Raw genomic sequence first — 17,582 nt, 5'->3', positions numbered from 1 at the left:
TAGATGGTGGAGGTATTTAACCTTAGTCGCCAGTCATAGGTAGTGTTAATTAACCTGACCCTTGTATATTTTTGAATCAATGTATGGGACCCTGATCATCATGAAGTATGTAACGTTATTATACACCTATTGGCGGGAATAGGAAGGTTACTGAACATCTGCCATTAAAGAGTAGCAATGGATATCACATAACTTACCATAACAAAAAAGAAAGACCACCGATCTTGATGACTTTTTCCACTTCTGAAAATAAAGGCGATGACATAGACATAAAGGACAATGGCTGCTCCGTACCCAAGAACATTAACGATCTATGAGGAAAGATTTGTATTGAGTATATACATATGCACTGTTACCAAAAACGTATATCATGAATCCAATTCAAGTTCTAATTGGTAAGTTCAATTATACATCATGTATTGATTCTAAGGCTGGACAGACCCTTAAAACATTGGGGTGTGAAATATAAAACTTAACATAGATGTTTTGTTTTCCGTGCAAGTTGTAGTCAGTTAACACTGAAGTCTTTGGGAGCAGGGCACGTCTGTGTAAAATATCAGCGAACAAACCGTGTGTAACTTCAATATTATGTACAGTATACTGTACATTGTTGGGTGGCGTGGGGAGGAAGTAATAATAACCCCACCCATACTCTTTGGGGAGTCTACTCATCCGCCCTGAGTTGGTGGGGATTGGGGAAAACTAAGGGCCACCATGCTAGCACTAGGGGCACTACCTTCCCCCCTACATGTCTAGGTTGGGGAAGGGGGTGGTAAAGTATACACCAAAACCTAGTTCTGGAAGCCCTAACTTGCCACCTCTGGTGTTGGACAGAAATACGTACACGGAAGTGGCCCATTCCTGATGCCATGGAAGGATGTGTAGGCATAGGCAATCTGTGGCTCTCCAACAGTTGTGGAGCAACAAGTTCCAGCAAATGCATTCTGGGAATTGTAGTTCCACAACAGCTGGAGAGCCACAGGTTACCTAAGTCTGGTAAAATAAAAAATAACTACCGGTAGATAAAAAAAATAGAATAATAATTAAGTTAGATTCTCAGCAGGAAGAAAGAATAAAAAGGTTATTTTTTTCTTATTTTTTTTTAAAAAAGGGTGGTCAGGCGTGTATTTTTATTTATATGGTTGCTTTTGAATTAGGAAGAGATCTTAAAAGACACCTTGTCCAATATACAGGGACCCGACAGAAGTAGCACTGGCACCTCTAGAGGATCTCGCTAACAATATATCCCTGGTCAAACCTGTACCAGGGTGTATAGGAAAAGCCCCATGCACATTTTAGCAGTGGGACTTGCTGTAAGTAGTAGAGGATGTTTTAAGGTACACACAATATTTAAATGACAAATATTCTCTTGATGCACAACTCAGAGAAGAGACATGTGCAATATGTAGGTTGCAACGCCAAGTTGGGTCCCAGAATCTGCTTCTTGGGTCTCCTGGAATACTTAACACAATAAATACTGTACGCACACTTACTGTGTCACATCAGGGTGCACTCACTCACCAGAAGTAATACAACCAAGAAGTCCAAGGTGAACTTAAAGTTGAATATAAATATTATGGCAATCATTACAAACAGCAGAAGCCAGTAGAGAGGTATGTGAACTAGGGCCTGCCCAAGCCAGTACGCGGAAGGGAAAAGGCCAGAAATCCTCAGCTGGGAATGAGCTTTGATCTAGAAATGGAAAGTCCGGAGAAAATACACAAGTGTTAGTAATTACTGGTCAACACCATAAAGCTGCCTCTAGCTATTACTTCAGATGTCAGAGATTCTTACAAGACTGAGCAGAACTACTAATAAAAAGTGAAGATTCTGATGTTGTGTTGAAACACAGAGACGCACACACACACACACACACACACACACACACACACACACACACACACACACACACAAACACACACACAACTACACACTCAAACGTCATTAGGAGGGGAGTTATAAGGGACGTTCCAGCAGTTATGGGGAGGTTACAGGAGAAGTTTAGGAGGATCTTATAGGAAATTGTATAGGAGAACTTATAGGGGGAGGCAACTGGAGAAGTCAAGGAAGGAGATAGGTTACAGTAAAATTAAATGGAGAATAAAGGTGGGCAAATCAGTTTGTCTGGTGCTGGAATTCATGCAAACTTTAGAGATTCAATGCTGCCAAATTAATATGCAAAATGAATTACCAAAAATTTTCTCTATAAATAATAATTGCTGGAGAATAGTCTTGTTGTAACACCATAACTCTACTATTTATTATTAACAGTTATATAGCACATACCAGGGGCGCACGCAGAATTTTAAAAGGGGGGGGTTGCCCCCCGAAAAAAAACAATAGAGAGAGCTGTTGCGCATTTCACCGGCACTGTATTGTACAGCAGCCGCGGCGCTGTCAATAGAAGAGTCCGCAGCGGTGCTGTATTGTAGCACAATACAGCACCGCCGCGGACGCTTCTTTGACAGCGCCGAGGCTGCTGTACAGTACAGTGCCGCTATGTAGGGGCACTGTTTAGCCCTCGATCTTTGCGGAGGCCCCTGCATATATATTACACAGCGGTTTACAGAGAATATTTACTCATGTACATCAGTCCCTGCTCAAGTGAAGCTTATGTTACCCCCTGTCACTCTATGTGGTGTTAAGGTGCAGGGGTGGGCAGTGCACCTCCTCCTCTAGCCCTGGCTAGCACATGGGCAAGGGTATAAATTACCAGACGGTCCTAGCACTTCCCGGATTTTCAACAAATTCTCTTTGAAGGTGTGGGGATGGGACATAGGAAAAGAAAAATGAGAAGGGGTAAAAACAAGCCAACATTGGACAGGTAGCATATAGTGGTATAATCACTATGTGAAGGCAAGGGTATAAAGGAATGTCATTTCCTTTAGTGCATTTTCAGCAGTCAATGAGATCACTCCAAATATGGGTGAAAACAGTTGTATCACAGTTAATAATCTGTAATTTCCATGCACAGTAGTTAAAAGTCAATTTCGCCAAAAGGAACAGCAAGTTTATTCTATAATCACAGTGATCACACTGATAGAATCAGAGAGATGAATATATTGCACAACTGGATGCTGACACTTCCATACCGTTTCAGCCACTACATATGCAGAGTTTGTGAGTGGGTTCTAACCTGTGGATGCTTGTTCCCCTCTCCCTAGGGGTCTCATCACCAAACTTTAATGCGGCCATGCTGCTTCAGGCAATGATACCCTCTTTCGCATTAGGGTCTTCTCTTGTCACAATATTAATGTGGTCACCCTGCTTAGGGCAGCAACCCCACTCTGTTGCTCAAGGATTTTCTTCCAGTACAGGGGAGTCTTTCTTCTCTCTGATTCCTCTCTTATTTAGGGCTCTTCAGTGCAGGCAAACTGCTACATGTAAATTTACCCTTCTCTCTATTGGGGTTCTCTTTATTGTTGTGGGGTTCTGCACCTCTCTGGGCTTGGGAACCCCTCCCCCTTGTATTTGCAGTGACCTCTTTCTCTATTGGAAGTCCTGAGGGGCTCTTTCTTTATTATTATTATTATGGGGCTCCTTACCCTTTCTTCAATGTGACTTAGCTGCTCTCAGCGACCCCCCCCCCCCCCCCCACCACACACACACACACACACTACTTAGGGTCTCCTGTGCTCTGGCCTACGTACTCTCTCCCTTACTTTTCTTACTGTTTACGTTGACGGACCCACTCCCAGGCAATTGGAGCCCAGCATCCACCCCTCTGCCATTGGAAACCTGAGTCTTTGATAAACTTGTGTCCCATGTGATCTACCAAGCCAAGCGGTGCTGAGCGCTTTCGCGCCCATGCCACCTGACTCGTCCCCAATAGTGATGTGATTGCATAACGCCAAGGCCACAACCCCTTTTGCGAGGCCTGCACCTCGACACATAGCCTGCCCTCCAAGTGGGGCGTGTTATACTTACAATCTATATTCCTTACCACATACACACAAACTAGGGTTTATTTAACCTACCAATATATCTTGGGTAAGAGGAAACCCATGCAAACATGGAGAGAACATAGAAACTCCCCACAGATATGGCCCTGGTCAGAATCAAGCCCATAACCTCAGTACTGTGAAATGCTATTGCCACCGTGCCAACGTGCTGCCCAGGTGTTACAAGAAAATTTAGGGGTGAATACTATTATTTAACATAGGGTCTGGTTCTGTAGCGACAATGGAACCAGCTCCCTCTACCCCATGGATATCAATGCTTTTCCTGGCTTCTCAAGATTAGCACTGATCACAGCAAGTAAATAAATAAATAAAAAAAAAGGGCCGTAGAGCCCCCTCCCAAATTCCTCAACTAGCCCCAGCAAAAGACATTCACGGTTTCCACTATACTAGGAAGACCATGAATGTGGATTTTACATGCAATTATGAAAATCAGCCCTAGGGTGGTCATTATAGGGCTGGTGTCTTCTAAAGTGAAAGGGAACACACTGTTTTTTTTGTGGCCGACACAAACTGATCAAAGCTGGGACTCCCCGGGACTCTATTGTGGCTGGCTGGTGGTTAATGGGAGTCCCGGTTGCTTCTGGCTATAGTAATTTCCCACCAGTGATTTGTAATGTGCTGGTGGTTCAATTATAAGGTTTTTAGTTTATTTTTTTCCCAGTTACAGACTACAATGGATCAAGAAATAAATAAATAAAGTGGTGAACAAGGGTTTAGGGAGTCTTTTTATTAAATTAAAGTTTATTTAAAAATTATGTAGTTTTCTTTATTATTTTAGTCTAATGGGCAGAGATCTTAGGGATTCCTGGGGGCAGCACGGTGGCGTAGTGGTTAGCACTTCTGCTTCACAGCACTGAGGTCAGGTGTTCAATTCCGACCATGGCCTTATCTATGTGAAGTTTGTATGTTCTTCCCGTGTTTGCGTGGGTTTCCTCCGGGTGCTCCGGTTTCCTCCCACACACTAAAAGCATACTAGTAGGTTACTTGGCTGCTATCAAATTGACCCTAGTCTCTCTGTCTTTCTGTGTGTGTGTTAGGAATTTTAGAATGTAAACTCTATTGGGGCAGGGACTCTGTACAGCGCTGCAGAATAAGTGGCGCTATATATATCTAAATAAATAAATGATGATTTAAAATAATAAAATAAAGCATGTTCATTATACAACTGTGGTAGCAAGTTAATTACCCTTACCCCACAGCCCATGGCATTTCACACCCCCACACAGAAGCACCAGCCCTCCAATAACCAGTCTGGGTCTGGATGTCACTGTAGCAAAGGGAACCCACTCTCATGGTCTTCTAGTTATAGTGGACACCGGTGAAGGCCGTCAAGTGCTGGGTGTTGTATGAGGGGTTGGGCATTTTTTATTTTAGTAGTCCAACCTTGTTTTATTGAATCAAAGCAATGTTTTTGCCATGATTCCCAAGTTCTAAGCCAAAATTCACCAGGCTTATTGTATAGTTATGGGTAGAGTTTAAAGCAGAAGTTAATTGAGGAGCTACAGGGATAGGTTACACAAAAAGTTAGGGGTGAATTTCTTCCTGGCAGATATAACATAACAGGGTTTAGGCCATTTAAAGTTGTAGTAACATATATATAATTCAGAGATGATCTCTATAGCTTCTTAGTGCAGGGTATATAAAACAATTCCAAATGTTACTTTCTGTGTTATATAAACTTTTAAACAGTTTATTAATCAAAATAAAATTACCTCTCTAAAATAGCTCCTGTAAAACACATTAATATATCATATAATGATATTATCATAAATGAACCATAAAATAGTTATAATTTCTAGTTTTAATTGCTTTGCCACATAATCATAATCTTTACTTATGTCCTTCAGAAACAAAACAGACATAGCCCAGATATAATTCATTACTCTCCGTCACTCACCCTGGTGTCCTCGATGCTACTCATTGCGAAATGGGGCGCCATGCCAGTGGCAAATGCCATGAAAACCATACTCATAGAAAATAGGTGTATATGGAAGTCTTGTTCAAAAGGCTAATAAAAGAAAGGAAAATTGAGTCAGCACAAGTCTAGTTCTGGTGGGTCATAAAAGGCCACAGATCCCAGGACTACACTGTGTTCAAACTGTAGATAACACAACTGGGGGGTAAATGTATTATTATTATATTATTTTTGCAAATCGACGATATTCAGCGACTTTACCTTGCACATTTAAAACAGCAATGTCTTTAAAGGCAAAACTTGTCTTGCAAAAATCGCACAATAATACATTTACCCTAGATCTTTACAGCTGAACACTTCTCATAATTCTTCAAGAACAAAGAAAATGACTATTATTATTATTACTTCTACTACTACTATTATTATTATTATTATTATTATTATTTAGATCACTAGACTACACTAGATATATTATAATTTTGCAGTTATACAACTTAAGTCTAAAACTGTGTTTTGAAAACTATAAACTTATTTACTATTGATAAAAACAGATGATAATCTCCCCGTGATTGTTTTTATCCTCATGCATCTGTAAAAATAAAACACGAGCACCTGTAACAAACATTGGCGCAGCTTACTCATACTCACAGGAAACACAGGGCTACTCCATATTTGGATGCGTTCCTTGGAGTTAAAGGTCTTCAATAAGGCATTACTAATGATGTTTACAAGCACTGGTAGTCCATTCTGAGCTTGTGGGTTTCCTACAATGGTGTAAGTGTAACCCTACAGGGGTGAAAACAGATACTTATATATGAATATATACAGCAGATGTGTCACCAGAATGCTAGGAAGAAGCTCTGGATAGGCTAGAAGAGATGGCAAAGGAAAGGTTAGAGAGAAACATTGGAAAGGCTGGAGGAAGGCATTAAACATGGCTGGAGAAGGCATTGGAAAGGGTGGAAATGATATTAGAATGATGGTATGAGGCATTGGAAAGTTTGAAGAAGGCATTGGAAAGTATTGTAAAGGTAGAAAGAGGCATTGGAGAGCTAGGAGGAGATACTGGTAGGGTTGGAAATAGCATTGGAAAGCTTGAAGGGTTCATTGAGAAGCTTTGAGAGGCATTGGGAAGCTTGGAAGAGGCATTGGAAAGCTGGGAAGAGGTATTGGAAAGTTTGAAAGTAGCCTTGGAAAGTTTAATGAGGACATTTAAGAACTTGAAGGATATTTTTAATTTGTTAAGATTTCTTGCTGCATATCTTGAGTAAGACAACAACATACATCTCTCTACTTTTTTTCCTTGTTTAAAGAATCCTATAAAAACTCTATAACTAATAAATAAAAAAATCTTGTCTGAGAAGAACTTGGTGGATGCTTTGGTAATGGGAATATTAAAAAATATATAAAAAAAATTACTTCAGTATCTTTTATGAAAACTGGTGACCTGACTTTCAAGGAAACCATAATGTGAACTAAGTTATCATAAAGATCAACCTCTATTGAGTGGACCTTAGGAGGAAAACATCTGGTGATGTGACCTTAAAGGACAGTTTCTGGTAAACTCACACTATAGTGCATTAGTTGTTCTAACCCTACTGGGTAACATCTGGTGAACAGATCTTAGAAGACAATCTCTAAGGCAGACAATCTCTCAGATGATTTCATAGTTTCTTTAGAAAACATCTATCTACTGTAGATTTGAAGCTGGTAGTCTCTAGAAATTCTTCAAGAGAAAGTCACTAGAGCAATGTACTATATTTCCTAAACTACAAATCCATCTCTTTCCAAATTTCATTTGGCAAGAGACGGATTTACTTTATTATAATATCATATACTGGGTTGACAGTTGGGGCCATAAAGCCTCAGTGTTCTCTCCACACATGGTTCCTCACCTCATTTTCTCGAGTGACTTCTATAGCTCCTCTGTATGTTGTAGTGTTTGTGTCGTATGGACCACTAATGACATCAATTACAATGTCCTGAGCCTTTATCGAATCAATGAAATCCTCTATAGGTGAACCTGTCTCAGAAACAACAAGGCGACATATATGAAATTGAAATAAATAATGCTGCAGGAGGGCGATAACAATATTGTTGTTTTAATGTTCTTTTTTATTTTATTAAACCTTATGTGAGCTTTGAGAATAAATAAAGTGGTTTGGCAAAACTCAAGTTTCTATGAATATCTCTGCATCAAGGTCAACAAAAAATTAACTGGTATAGGGTTAAAAATAAAAATCATAAACAAGTTTGGAAAGAAAAAAGCAGTCAATTAGAATGCAGTAATTAGTCAAATTACCTCAATTATATTAGAGAATTACATGTGCTTCTTGTGCTAAATAGATTTAGAACTTGGTGTATAGTTACAGGCTGAGAGCTGAAATACAAGGGACATGGCCTATTGGAGAGGGGAAGGCATAGCAGAGGCTGATTACCAGCACCATTACAGAGACCTTGTAGTGACATAGTGGCATTGCTTTGTAGCACTAGCCATTACCCACCCTAATTCTATAAATAATAACGGCTGTGCCTTGTGGTCAATTATAAGCATGTAAGAAACATCAAATATCTGTATTAAACAAAAAAAGATGAATACTGTGTTTCTATGTCCATCAAGCATCTATAAAGTAGAGCACACCTATGTTAATAAGATTTGGTGGAAATTTGTAAATTAAACGATCACTTACATGTTGAAAGGAGATGTTGACCTTTTAATTCAAATATATAAATGAATCGCAACCCTGGCATACTTGTTTATTTTTAGTATGACATGAAGGAAGGAAGGGTCAGATCATGCTTCCCCCTATATAACATCCATTGACCTCTATGCACCATCAGTATCAGGTGTGATCAGGTAGGTATATCCCCAGGGAGTTTCAGGGGTCCTAAGACAGTCATTGGCTGTTGGAGAAACTATATTCTCCTAGGAATGCTATTAGAGACATACATGGAGCAGCTATCTTGCTCGCTTCAGCTTGAAAGAGCATTGAAACAAGACATATTGTTGATCCAGGACCTTCCGTCCTGGATCCAAGAATCTCAAAGCAGATGCCTTATCCAGATCTTTTGACAACTCTGACTCCCTGTTTCGCCCAGATTGTAGACCCATTCTCCTGTTCGAGTTGTGGCTTTAATTAACTCCTACGTTCTCTCCCCCCCTGGACGCTCCTTTGTTAATTTTCATCTTCGCCCTAAACTGTTAAGCTGTGCTTATGAATCAAAGTTCGCGGGTCATGCTGGCTACCAGAGGACTAAGGCATTTCTCCCAGGTACTATTGGTGGCCCTCTCTTGGTGTCAAATGTCCACCAATTTGTACAGGCTTACAGCATATGTGCTTGCCACAAGGTTCCTAGACAAAGTCCTTCTGGTCTTCTCCTCCCCCTTCCTATTCCAGTTTCCCCTGGACCAGCATTTCCATGGACTTCATTACCAAATTACCTCATGGCTATGACACTATTTGGGTTGTTGTAGACCGATTTTCAAAGATGGCCCATTTCACCCCTTGTAAAGGTCTCCACTCGTCTCCTGAACTTGCACATTTGTTCTTGAATAATGTTTTTCGCCTCCACGGTTGTCCCCAGGAGATAATCTCCGATCAGGGAGTCCAATTTGTGGGGAGATTTTGGAGAGTGTCTGTGGGAACCTTGGAATCAAGCTCAAGTTTTCTTCCGGCTATCACCCCCAGACTAATGGGCAGACCGAGCGGGTCAATCAAGAGTTGAAATGTTTCTTGCGATGCTTCTACTCAAGTCCTCCTGGAGTGATCTCTGTTGGGCGGAGTTTGCACACAATAATCACATACACTCTTCCTCGGGTTGTTCTCCCTTCTTCACGGTCTACAGCATACATCCTACTCCTCCCCTCTTGCTAGAGGCTCCTGTCTCGTCTGTCCCTGCTGCCTGACATGGACATTTCAATTCTTTAACCATTATTCAACAAAAATATCCTTTATTAAATCCAGAGGCGGAACTAGAGAGCTGTGGACCCCGGTGCAGGGAAGCGGGGAGGAGGGAACCAGGGCCCACAGCTCGCTAGTTCCCCATGCAGCGGGCCTCATTATTTCTATAGGCACCAGTGCACGGCACCTGCTGCACCAATGGTAGTTCGGTCACTGATTAAATCCCAAACTTTGTTCAATTATAACAAATTACATATTTTGTCCCTTCACTTCCTGTTGAGAACAGCCGAAGCTTCTATTTCGACCACTACAAGAAGACAACGTACAAACTCCATAAAATGTTTGTCTCTTCTGATCCAGCTTGTTGGAGGAATTGTGTCTAAAGGGCAGATTTTTGCCAAATATGCTGGTCCCAAAATTTCTCACTTTTGGAATGAAGTACAAAAACTACTTAACTCTCTTTTTGAAATTCCCATAAACAAAGGCTCCTGGGGAGCCTTTGTTCCACCACATAATGACCTGATTTTAAGGTTTAATATACACATAATAAAAATAGTTGCACAGGTGCATGGTTTGAAAATAGTAACGTGCTGCAGAGGGTTTTACCTGTGTTGTTATTGATCAAAAGTCTGGAGTAGTATTTGTGAGCCTTATCTCCTGCTCTCAGAAAATAAAGGTCTGGCTTCAGTTCCCACGTGTGGATTGATTTGTCATTATATAATATTGCGGTGAGAATGATCATTGGGATAATGAATAGGACGAACAGGAGCAATCTGAAAAATAGACTTATTGAACCTTTCACGTAAAATGTCAACAGGGTTCAGTTAAAAACAAGAAGCAATATACATTTCAGGAGCCATTTACAGAGGAGAGAAAGAGTAATAGAGAAAGTGACATATCTGGGCAGAGGGACATAGGAGGCAATAACGAAGGAGGGATTGTGGTCTGTGCCTTTCAAATATAATGTCATTTTAAATCAGTTACTGATGCTGAAAATATTTCTGCAACTATATTAGGCAGGGCAGCCATCTTTCCCAGTGTGATGTCACACATGTGCCCAGGGCTGCTAGAAGACTTTCAGGCCCTGGTACAGCAACTTCTTGTGGCTCCTTCCATGGACCCTGAAGAGGGCATGGCCACAGCAGGTTGGTGGCATGGCATGGTATGGCATGAGCCCCAGTACTTTGTACCTGCTTTCCCCCTTCCTCCTGGCACCCGTGCATGTGCCACGTGTGCCATCTACGTTAATTATACCTAGTTTCAAATGGAATTGAGGAAAGAAACAGATCTTATTTTGGTACCTGTTAATTATACAGGCACCACTTGTAGGTGCTACTCATTTCGCTAATCTTCAGCTCCTCACCGGAGCTCAAGATCACCAAACCCCCTGGACTGACAGGTGGGAGTTGTCAAGCTGGGTGCATGTAATTAACGAATACCTTTAATTCTATTATATTGTGCAGTACCGTAGAGCTTCTTAACCCTGTAAGAGGACTAGGTTTTAATACAACCTCAGAGATCATCATAATCCAGAATACTTAAAGTCAGAAAATTAAAAAATGATGCTTGAGAAATGAAGCTATAGTTACCCCTTGTTTTCCATAGTTATTATTGACAAGCAACACATCACAATTAGAAAAAGTTAAAATTAGTGGGGGAGGAGGCCCATTTGTGGTACAAGGTCATGCGTCGAGATGGCATTTTTCAATCCATACACATGAGTCACTATTGCAAATATTCAGTGATCATACAAAGGGTCTACACATATGGGCCATGGAATTGCTTCTAATGACTCTATGGTCTATTTATGAGCTGTGCTGTATTTCACTATGTATTGTCAGCTGCTGTTATCTTTTTTTACATAGCCAATTCCTTCCTATCTGTAAGGCCATAGATCATCACTATGGATCAAAGTATAACAGGCCAGACTTATACATTTCCCTTGGTACCCAACTATATAGACTCTCACAGCACAGATTAGTAGCACATGATCTATATGTTAAAAGCAGAATACTAGTAAACTTAGACCTAAAGAAGACCTTTCTATACAAATGCAAGATTTATTTGCTGCATATAATTCTCCTATGCCACTATAAAATATATTTGACATATGTTTATATATTGTGACTCATTATATTTAACAAATATATTATATGTTGTGATATTTATGTATATGAAACAGAAGCCACTCACAGAGCTCGGAATCCTTTCATATCGTGCTTTAGGTTCAGGAAGCGGATCCTGGCCACAGCCAACACCTGCTGTCTCCACAGCGCCATCCCACTGACAGTGGCGTTACCAGAATCTGACATCAGCTGGATGGACTCCTCCGTCTCTGAGTTCAGAAATTCCCTGTCCTCCTCGCTGGTCATCTCCTGGTTGAATACAGCATAATCTGCAGCAGAAACCATTGTAACACTGCGTAAATACAGTGGTCACACTGACAAATAAAGTAAGCATTTCAACATGATGCAAAATATATTGTATTCTTATTCATAACCCTATGGCTCTCCAGCGTGTACTAGATTTTCTTTTATTTCCATTGGGTTTCAATGTGTTCAGCCACATATAAGCCCGACATACCAGTAAAAAAAATAGGGATATTATTACAAGTTGTGGAAGGAGTTTTACAGATTATCAGATTATTCTCACATTTTACAAAATAAAAAATAATTAATGTCAACATAACATAATTATTTGCATATTTTACTAAAAATCCGCTGTATATAACATTTGAAAATATGGTGTAAAAAAAACAAACCTTTTTACATTTTCATTGGGCTTAAAAGTAAAAGGTTAAAAGTTGATTTACAGATTGAACAATGCCCCCTCCCCCCAGATGGTGGCTGCGTGTGACCCCCCAATAATTCAGTCTTTCCAGACCTTGACGCAGATTCTACCTCCACTTTCAATCTCAGCGTCTCCTTCCAGCTTCAGGAAAACGTCGTTCAGCGTGGTCATAGACACTCCGTAACTCACAATGTTTTGTCCCACATATCGGTCCAGATGGGAAAACAGATCTGCATGTTGTTAAGAGATAATTTGTCAGCATTTAATGGTAAGTTTTTCAAACCATGGGGGAGATTCAATTGCCTGCAATGTGGCGCACGGACATCGCGCCGCGCGAGCGTTACCGGCAACTACGTTAGAAATCTCCGATCATTTTCCCTCGCACCTCCATTGAAACTATATTTAAATTCAATCACTGAGTGCCTCGTTGAGTGCCTCGTCTCCGTTCCGGCAGCACTGTACTATACAGCAGTCGCGGCGCTGTCAAAGATGCGTCCGCGGCTGCATGCTTCATGCCTCTTTGACAGCGCCGCGGCTGCTGTATAGTACAGTGCCGCTATATAGGGCACTTTTTTAGCGGAGAGGAGGGGTTTCTGGAGACCCAGAAACCCCCCCTGCGTGCGCCACTGATTAGGCAAAGATTCATAATATATACTATTTAAGGGGTTAATGATTTACTCAATGTGTATTACTCAGCTGCCACAGCAATAAAAATATGTGAAACTGCCGTGATAAACGGTAATACATGTAACTCCCGCTCGGGAGTCGTTATTCACACCTCCCATTGGCTGAATGTGTGCCCCGGCACCAGGACCCAGAGGAGACGCACAGGACCGGTTGCTTAGCAACATAAGGCTGGTATGAGCTGAGGAGAAGTGATGGGGAGAGAGTGACAACCATGTGACCCCCCCCCCCCCCCGGGGAATTTGGGAGCTGGTCTATGGCCGGCAGCCACGAGGGGCCAGAGAACAACATGACTGAGAAAATATAAGTGACATGGGACAGATTTGAGGTAGAAAATATCTCAGAGTGTGTAAAGAGGTAAAGGAGGTCCCAATAATATAATGTAATGTGTGTGTGAGGGAGTCTGTTAATATGATGTGTGTCTGGGGGGCTATCTAAATATAATGTGTGTGTGTGAGGGGAGTATGTAAATATAATGTGAGGGGGGAGTATGTTAATATAATGTGTGTGTGGGGGGGTATGTTAATATAATGTGTGTGTGAGAGGGGAGTATGTTAATATAATGTGAGGGGGGAGTATGTTAATATGATATGTGAGGGGGAGGGAGTATGTTAATATAATATGATGTGTGTGTGGGGGGTATGTTAATATAATGTGTGAGGGGGGAGTATTTTTATATAATGTGTGTCTGGGGGCTATCTTAATATAATGTGAGGGTGGAGTATGTTAATATAATGTGTGTGTGTGAGGGGAGTATGCTAATATAATGTGAGGGGGGGAGTATGTTAATATAGTGTGTGAGGAGGTGAAGGGGAAGTATGTTAATATGATGTGCGTGTGGGGCGGGGTATGTTAATATAATGTGCGTGTGTGTGTGTGAGGGGTGTATGTTAATATAATGTGTGTACATGGGGGGAGTATGCTAATATAATGTGTGAAGGGAGAGTATGTTAATATGATGTGTGCGGGGAGGTGCGGAGTATGTTAATATAATGTGTGTGTGTGTGGGAGGTGGGTGTATGTTAATATAATATGTGTGTGTGGGTGGGGTATGTTAATATAATTTGTGAAGGGGGTATGTTAATATGATGTGTGTGAGGGGAGTATGTTAATATAGTGTGTGAGGGGAGTATGTTAATGTGATGTGAGTGTGTGGGGGGGTATGTTAATATAATATGTCTGTGAGGGGGGGTATGTTAATGTAATGGGTGAGGGTAGAGTATGTTAATATAATGTGTTTATGGGGGGGTTTGTCAGGGGGTGTATGTTAATATAATGTATGAGGGGGAGAATTTTAATATAGTGTGTGTGTGTGTGTGTGTGTGTGTGTGTGTGTGTGTGTGTGTGTGTGTGTGTGTGTGTGTGTGTGTGTGTGTGTGTGTGTGTGTGTATTGTTATTGGCTAACCAAAAAAATGTGATTATATTTGCTAGCTTTCAGAGCACAGAGGCCTTCATCAGGCAAGTTTACAAACTCTGGTTTTGTAAACTTGCCTGATGAAGGGACCTCTGTGCTCTGAAAGCTAGCAAATATAATCACATTTTTTTGGTTAGCCAATAAAGGTATCACTCCTATAATACTTTTGTCTTTTTTGACACGAAAGTATTTAACATCACATAGATTTTTCTGGCTAACACTGTACTGCAATAATAATAATAATAATAATAATAATAAAAAAAAAAATTGATACACATTTCTATTAATTTAATGTCAGGGTTGGTTGAAGGGAAATAGATCTATTCAGCAAATGTGAATATTATTATTTTAATGTTGTGGCTGGAGGGAGGCCTAATTATTAAATGTGGTGCTATTGATTTAACACCGGAACTGGTTGGAGCTCTCTAAATTTCATGAACCCATTTTTTTTCTCAAAATAGGGTATCCGACATTACAGGATACAGACAAACAGCAAATGAGCTAAAGAATCCCACGGCCACAGGTGGTGAAAGTGACAAGAACATGTAGGAGAAAGCAGGACATTCTGCCAACTGTCCTGAATTTGATGGGAGTCCCGAATTTGGGTAACTGTCTCGCTTAGTTAGGACTTGGTCAAACTGCAAGGACAGATTGGAGGTATGTCCCTTTTCCCACTGCATTGCTCGTGAAGGCAGAGCTGCGTGCACTTAACTGTAGTGCATGCTGGATTGCCTGTGTATTTGTCTAAAATTTGTGTAAAATGATAACCATGTTACATCATAGGGCCCCATGTCTAAAGTGCTGCAGACCCCTTAGAGTCTTTAAACAGCTCTAGGCCAGGGTTTCTGATTGATACCTGCTCCTCCTCCCAGTACCACCACTAATATTATTTGTTTTAGGTTAACCCTAAAACAACACTGAAAGCAACACTGAAATAGCCTCTTTTTATATTGATAATTATATATTGTACCGAAAACCATCCTTTAAGGATGGGCCACTATTTATGGGCCAGTCCCGTGTGCTTGCCCCCTGGGCTAAAGTCTGCCAGCCAGCTCCTGCCTGATAGTGACAGTGTTTAGTACTATTGCCTCTGTGTGATATTAGTTATTAAAATGACCTGTTGTCTACAAACTCAGAGACATCACTAAAATATTATCGAGACACTGTGTGTGTGAATAGTGATGTCATTGTAATGCTGTACGTTGCTAATTAATAGATAGAATGCATTCTAAAGAATAAAACTGATGCTTCATCTCTGATGTCACTGGTTCCTAGTGAGTGGATTTTTAGATTTATAAGTGTAAAGCAGCTGCCAGCCTGTTATTTGAATCATACTTCTCTGTTTGAACACATGGGGGTAAATGTATGAAAGTCAGATTTTTTCAACTCGCCGGAAATCGGCGACTTTGCAGTGAAAATTTAAAGCGGCGATGGCTTGTAAAGGCAAACTTGCCTTTACAAGCCATCGCCGCTTTAAATTTTACCTGCAAAGTCGCCGATTTCCGGCAAGTTGAAAAAAATCGGACTTTCATACATTTACCCCATGATGATATCTACCATTTATCCATGAAACATATTTTCCCTGCACAGTTTTATTTCAGTTTTTAACTGACCATATATTATTTACTTACGACATATTACATGTGTATATTACCCGGAAAGACGTCCATGTTCTGGAAGGGCAGAGTGAATGTCAGCTCTTCTTCAGTCTTGGTGGTGAGTTTTGCACTGGAGATGTGTTGTTTTATTGTAGATGTAATGACTTCCAGATCACACGATGGAGAAACCTGCATCCTGGTCATAGATATGTGTAACATAGTACTAGTATTGTAGTATTTCTGTTCATATGAGAATAATTCAGCTAGTTTTAAAATCTGATTTAAACATAGAAAGGTTTATTTAAACATTTACTTCTAATAGCAGCAACTTAGCAACCAATCAGGCATCAGTTCAGCAGAAGTTGTACTAATTAAACCACTTCTGATTGGATGCTGTGGGTTACAGCAGCTGTTTTCTGTACATCTTTTACATAAATTTCTCCAAAAGTTTTAGTACAACTTGCAAAAATGAAGTGCAATTTAAATAAGCCTTTTTATTTGTATTTTTTTTTTGTTTAGCAGCTAAAATAAAAGATATATCACCTCAATATCTCATCTTTATCTTTGACCTCAGCAAATACTCTTTTTCATATAATATTGGACAGGGGTTGGCAGCGTTCCTCCAAATATTGTGAACTACGAGTCCCTGCATGCACTGCTAGCCTGTGTTCTGGTATACCGTGTTCTTACCTCAAGTGATACCCGATTCCCCACCTTTTCTTCAGAAACAGAGACGTGCCCACACATTTTAGCTTTCCACTAGAGATCACAGCCTTCCGATCTAGAGACAAGAGCATGTTTGCACATTAATACTTGTATGGAGAAATTTTAGGTCTACAACAGATTGATCTTAACAGATTGCTTGTCTATACAAAGAATGAGACATAGGCCAACAAATACCACCAGACACTCTTGACTGAGACAGCAGGACACTGTGAACACCTCTGTATATATCCTGAAAAGGTTGGAGGGTAGAAGACTGTGCTTACTCCTTCTGCTGGGCTCTCTTTCCATTCCTTGTACTAACTATAACCATACGCATTTGCATATAAGTAATGTGCATTGATATTGATATATCTAAGCATTCTTAGATCGAATGACAAGGAAAATACAGCTAACTTATACCCTGGGCAGTACATAGTAAAATAATAGTACTCAGCCCTGTCTGCCCTCATTGTTAATACATGCACCACCTTGCAGAACAGCCAGTATCTGTGTACACCATTCCCCTTGCTGTGCAGGAATTAGCTTGAGAAAATTCACTTACAGCAATAAGTTTGTTGTCCCAACCTTCTATATATGGCTTGGAGAGGAGA

The 17,582-nt window shown here is 40.6% G+C and overlaps 1 protein-coding gene and 1 long non-coding RNA gene across 2 annotated transcripts in view; one reads left to right on the top strand and one right to left on the bottom strand.

The window, feature by feature from the left end:
* LOC142095216 (ABC-type organic anion transporter ABCA8-like) overlaps window positions 1-17,582 on the bottom strand; it is a 108,733-nt gene that overhangs the window by 26,138 nt on the left and 65,013 nt on the right. The window contains exons 16-25 of the mRNA XM_075178100.1: window positions 16,957-17,047; window positions 16,323-16,462; window positions 12,680-12,799; window positions 11,973-12,174; window positions 10,386-10,552; window positions 7,773-7,900; window positions 6,526-6,663; window positions 5,860-5,970; window positions 1,522-1,692; window positions 198-311 (exon numbers count right to left, since the gene is read on the bottom strand). Coding sequence (XP_075034201.1) covers window positions 198-311; window positions 1,522-1,692; window positions 5,860-5,970; window positions 6,526-6,663; window positions 7,773-7,900; window positions 10,386-10,552; window positions 11,973-12,174; window positions 12,680-12,799; window positions 16,323-16,462; window positions 16,957-17,047 — 1,382 coding nt within the window. The remainder of the gene's footprint in view (window positions 1-197; window positions 312-1,521; window positions 1,693-5,859; window positions 5,971-6,525; window positions 6,664-7,772; window positions 7,901-10,385; window positions 10,553-11,972; window positions 12,175-12,679; window positions 12,800-16,322; window positions 16,463-16,956; window positions 17,048-17,582) is intronic.
* Window positions 13,440-17,582, top strand: part of LOC142095218 (uncharacterized) — a 62,447-nt gene continuing 58,304 nt past the window's right edge. Inside the window, exons 1-2 of the long non-coding RNA XR_012677760.1 lie at window positions 13,440-13,610; window positions 15,130-15,325. This is a non-coding gene — a long non-coding RNA (uncharacterized LOC142095218). The remainder of the gene's footprint in view (window positions 13,611-15,129; window positions 15,326-17,582) is intronic.

Source organism: Mixophyes fleayi, chromosome 6, assembly GCF_038048845.1.
Source record: "Mixophyes fleayi isolate aMixFle1 chromosome 6, aMixFle1.hap1, whole genome shotgun sequence".
NCBI classification, from domain to species: domain Eukaryota; kingdom Metazoa; phylum Chordata; class Amphibia; order Anura; family Limnodynastidae; genus Mixophyes; species Mixophyes fleayi.
The sequence above is the reverse complement of the archived record's forward strand: the minus strand, read 5'-3'. Positions and strand labels throughout refer to the sequence as shown.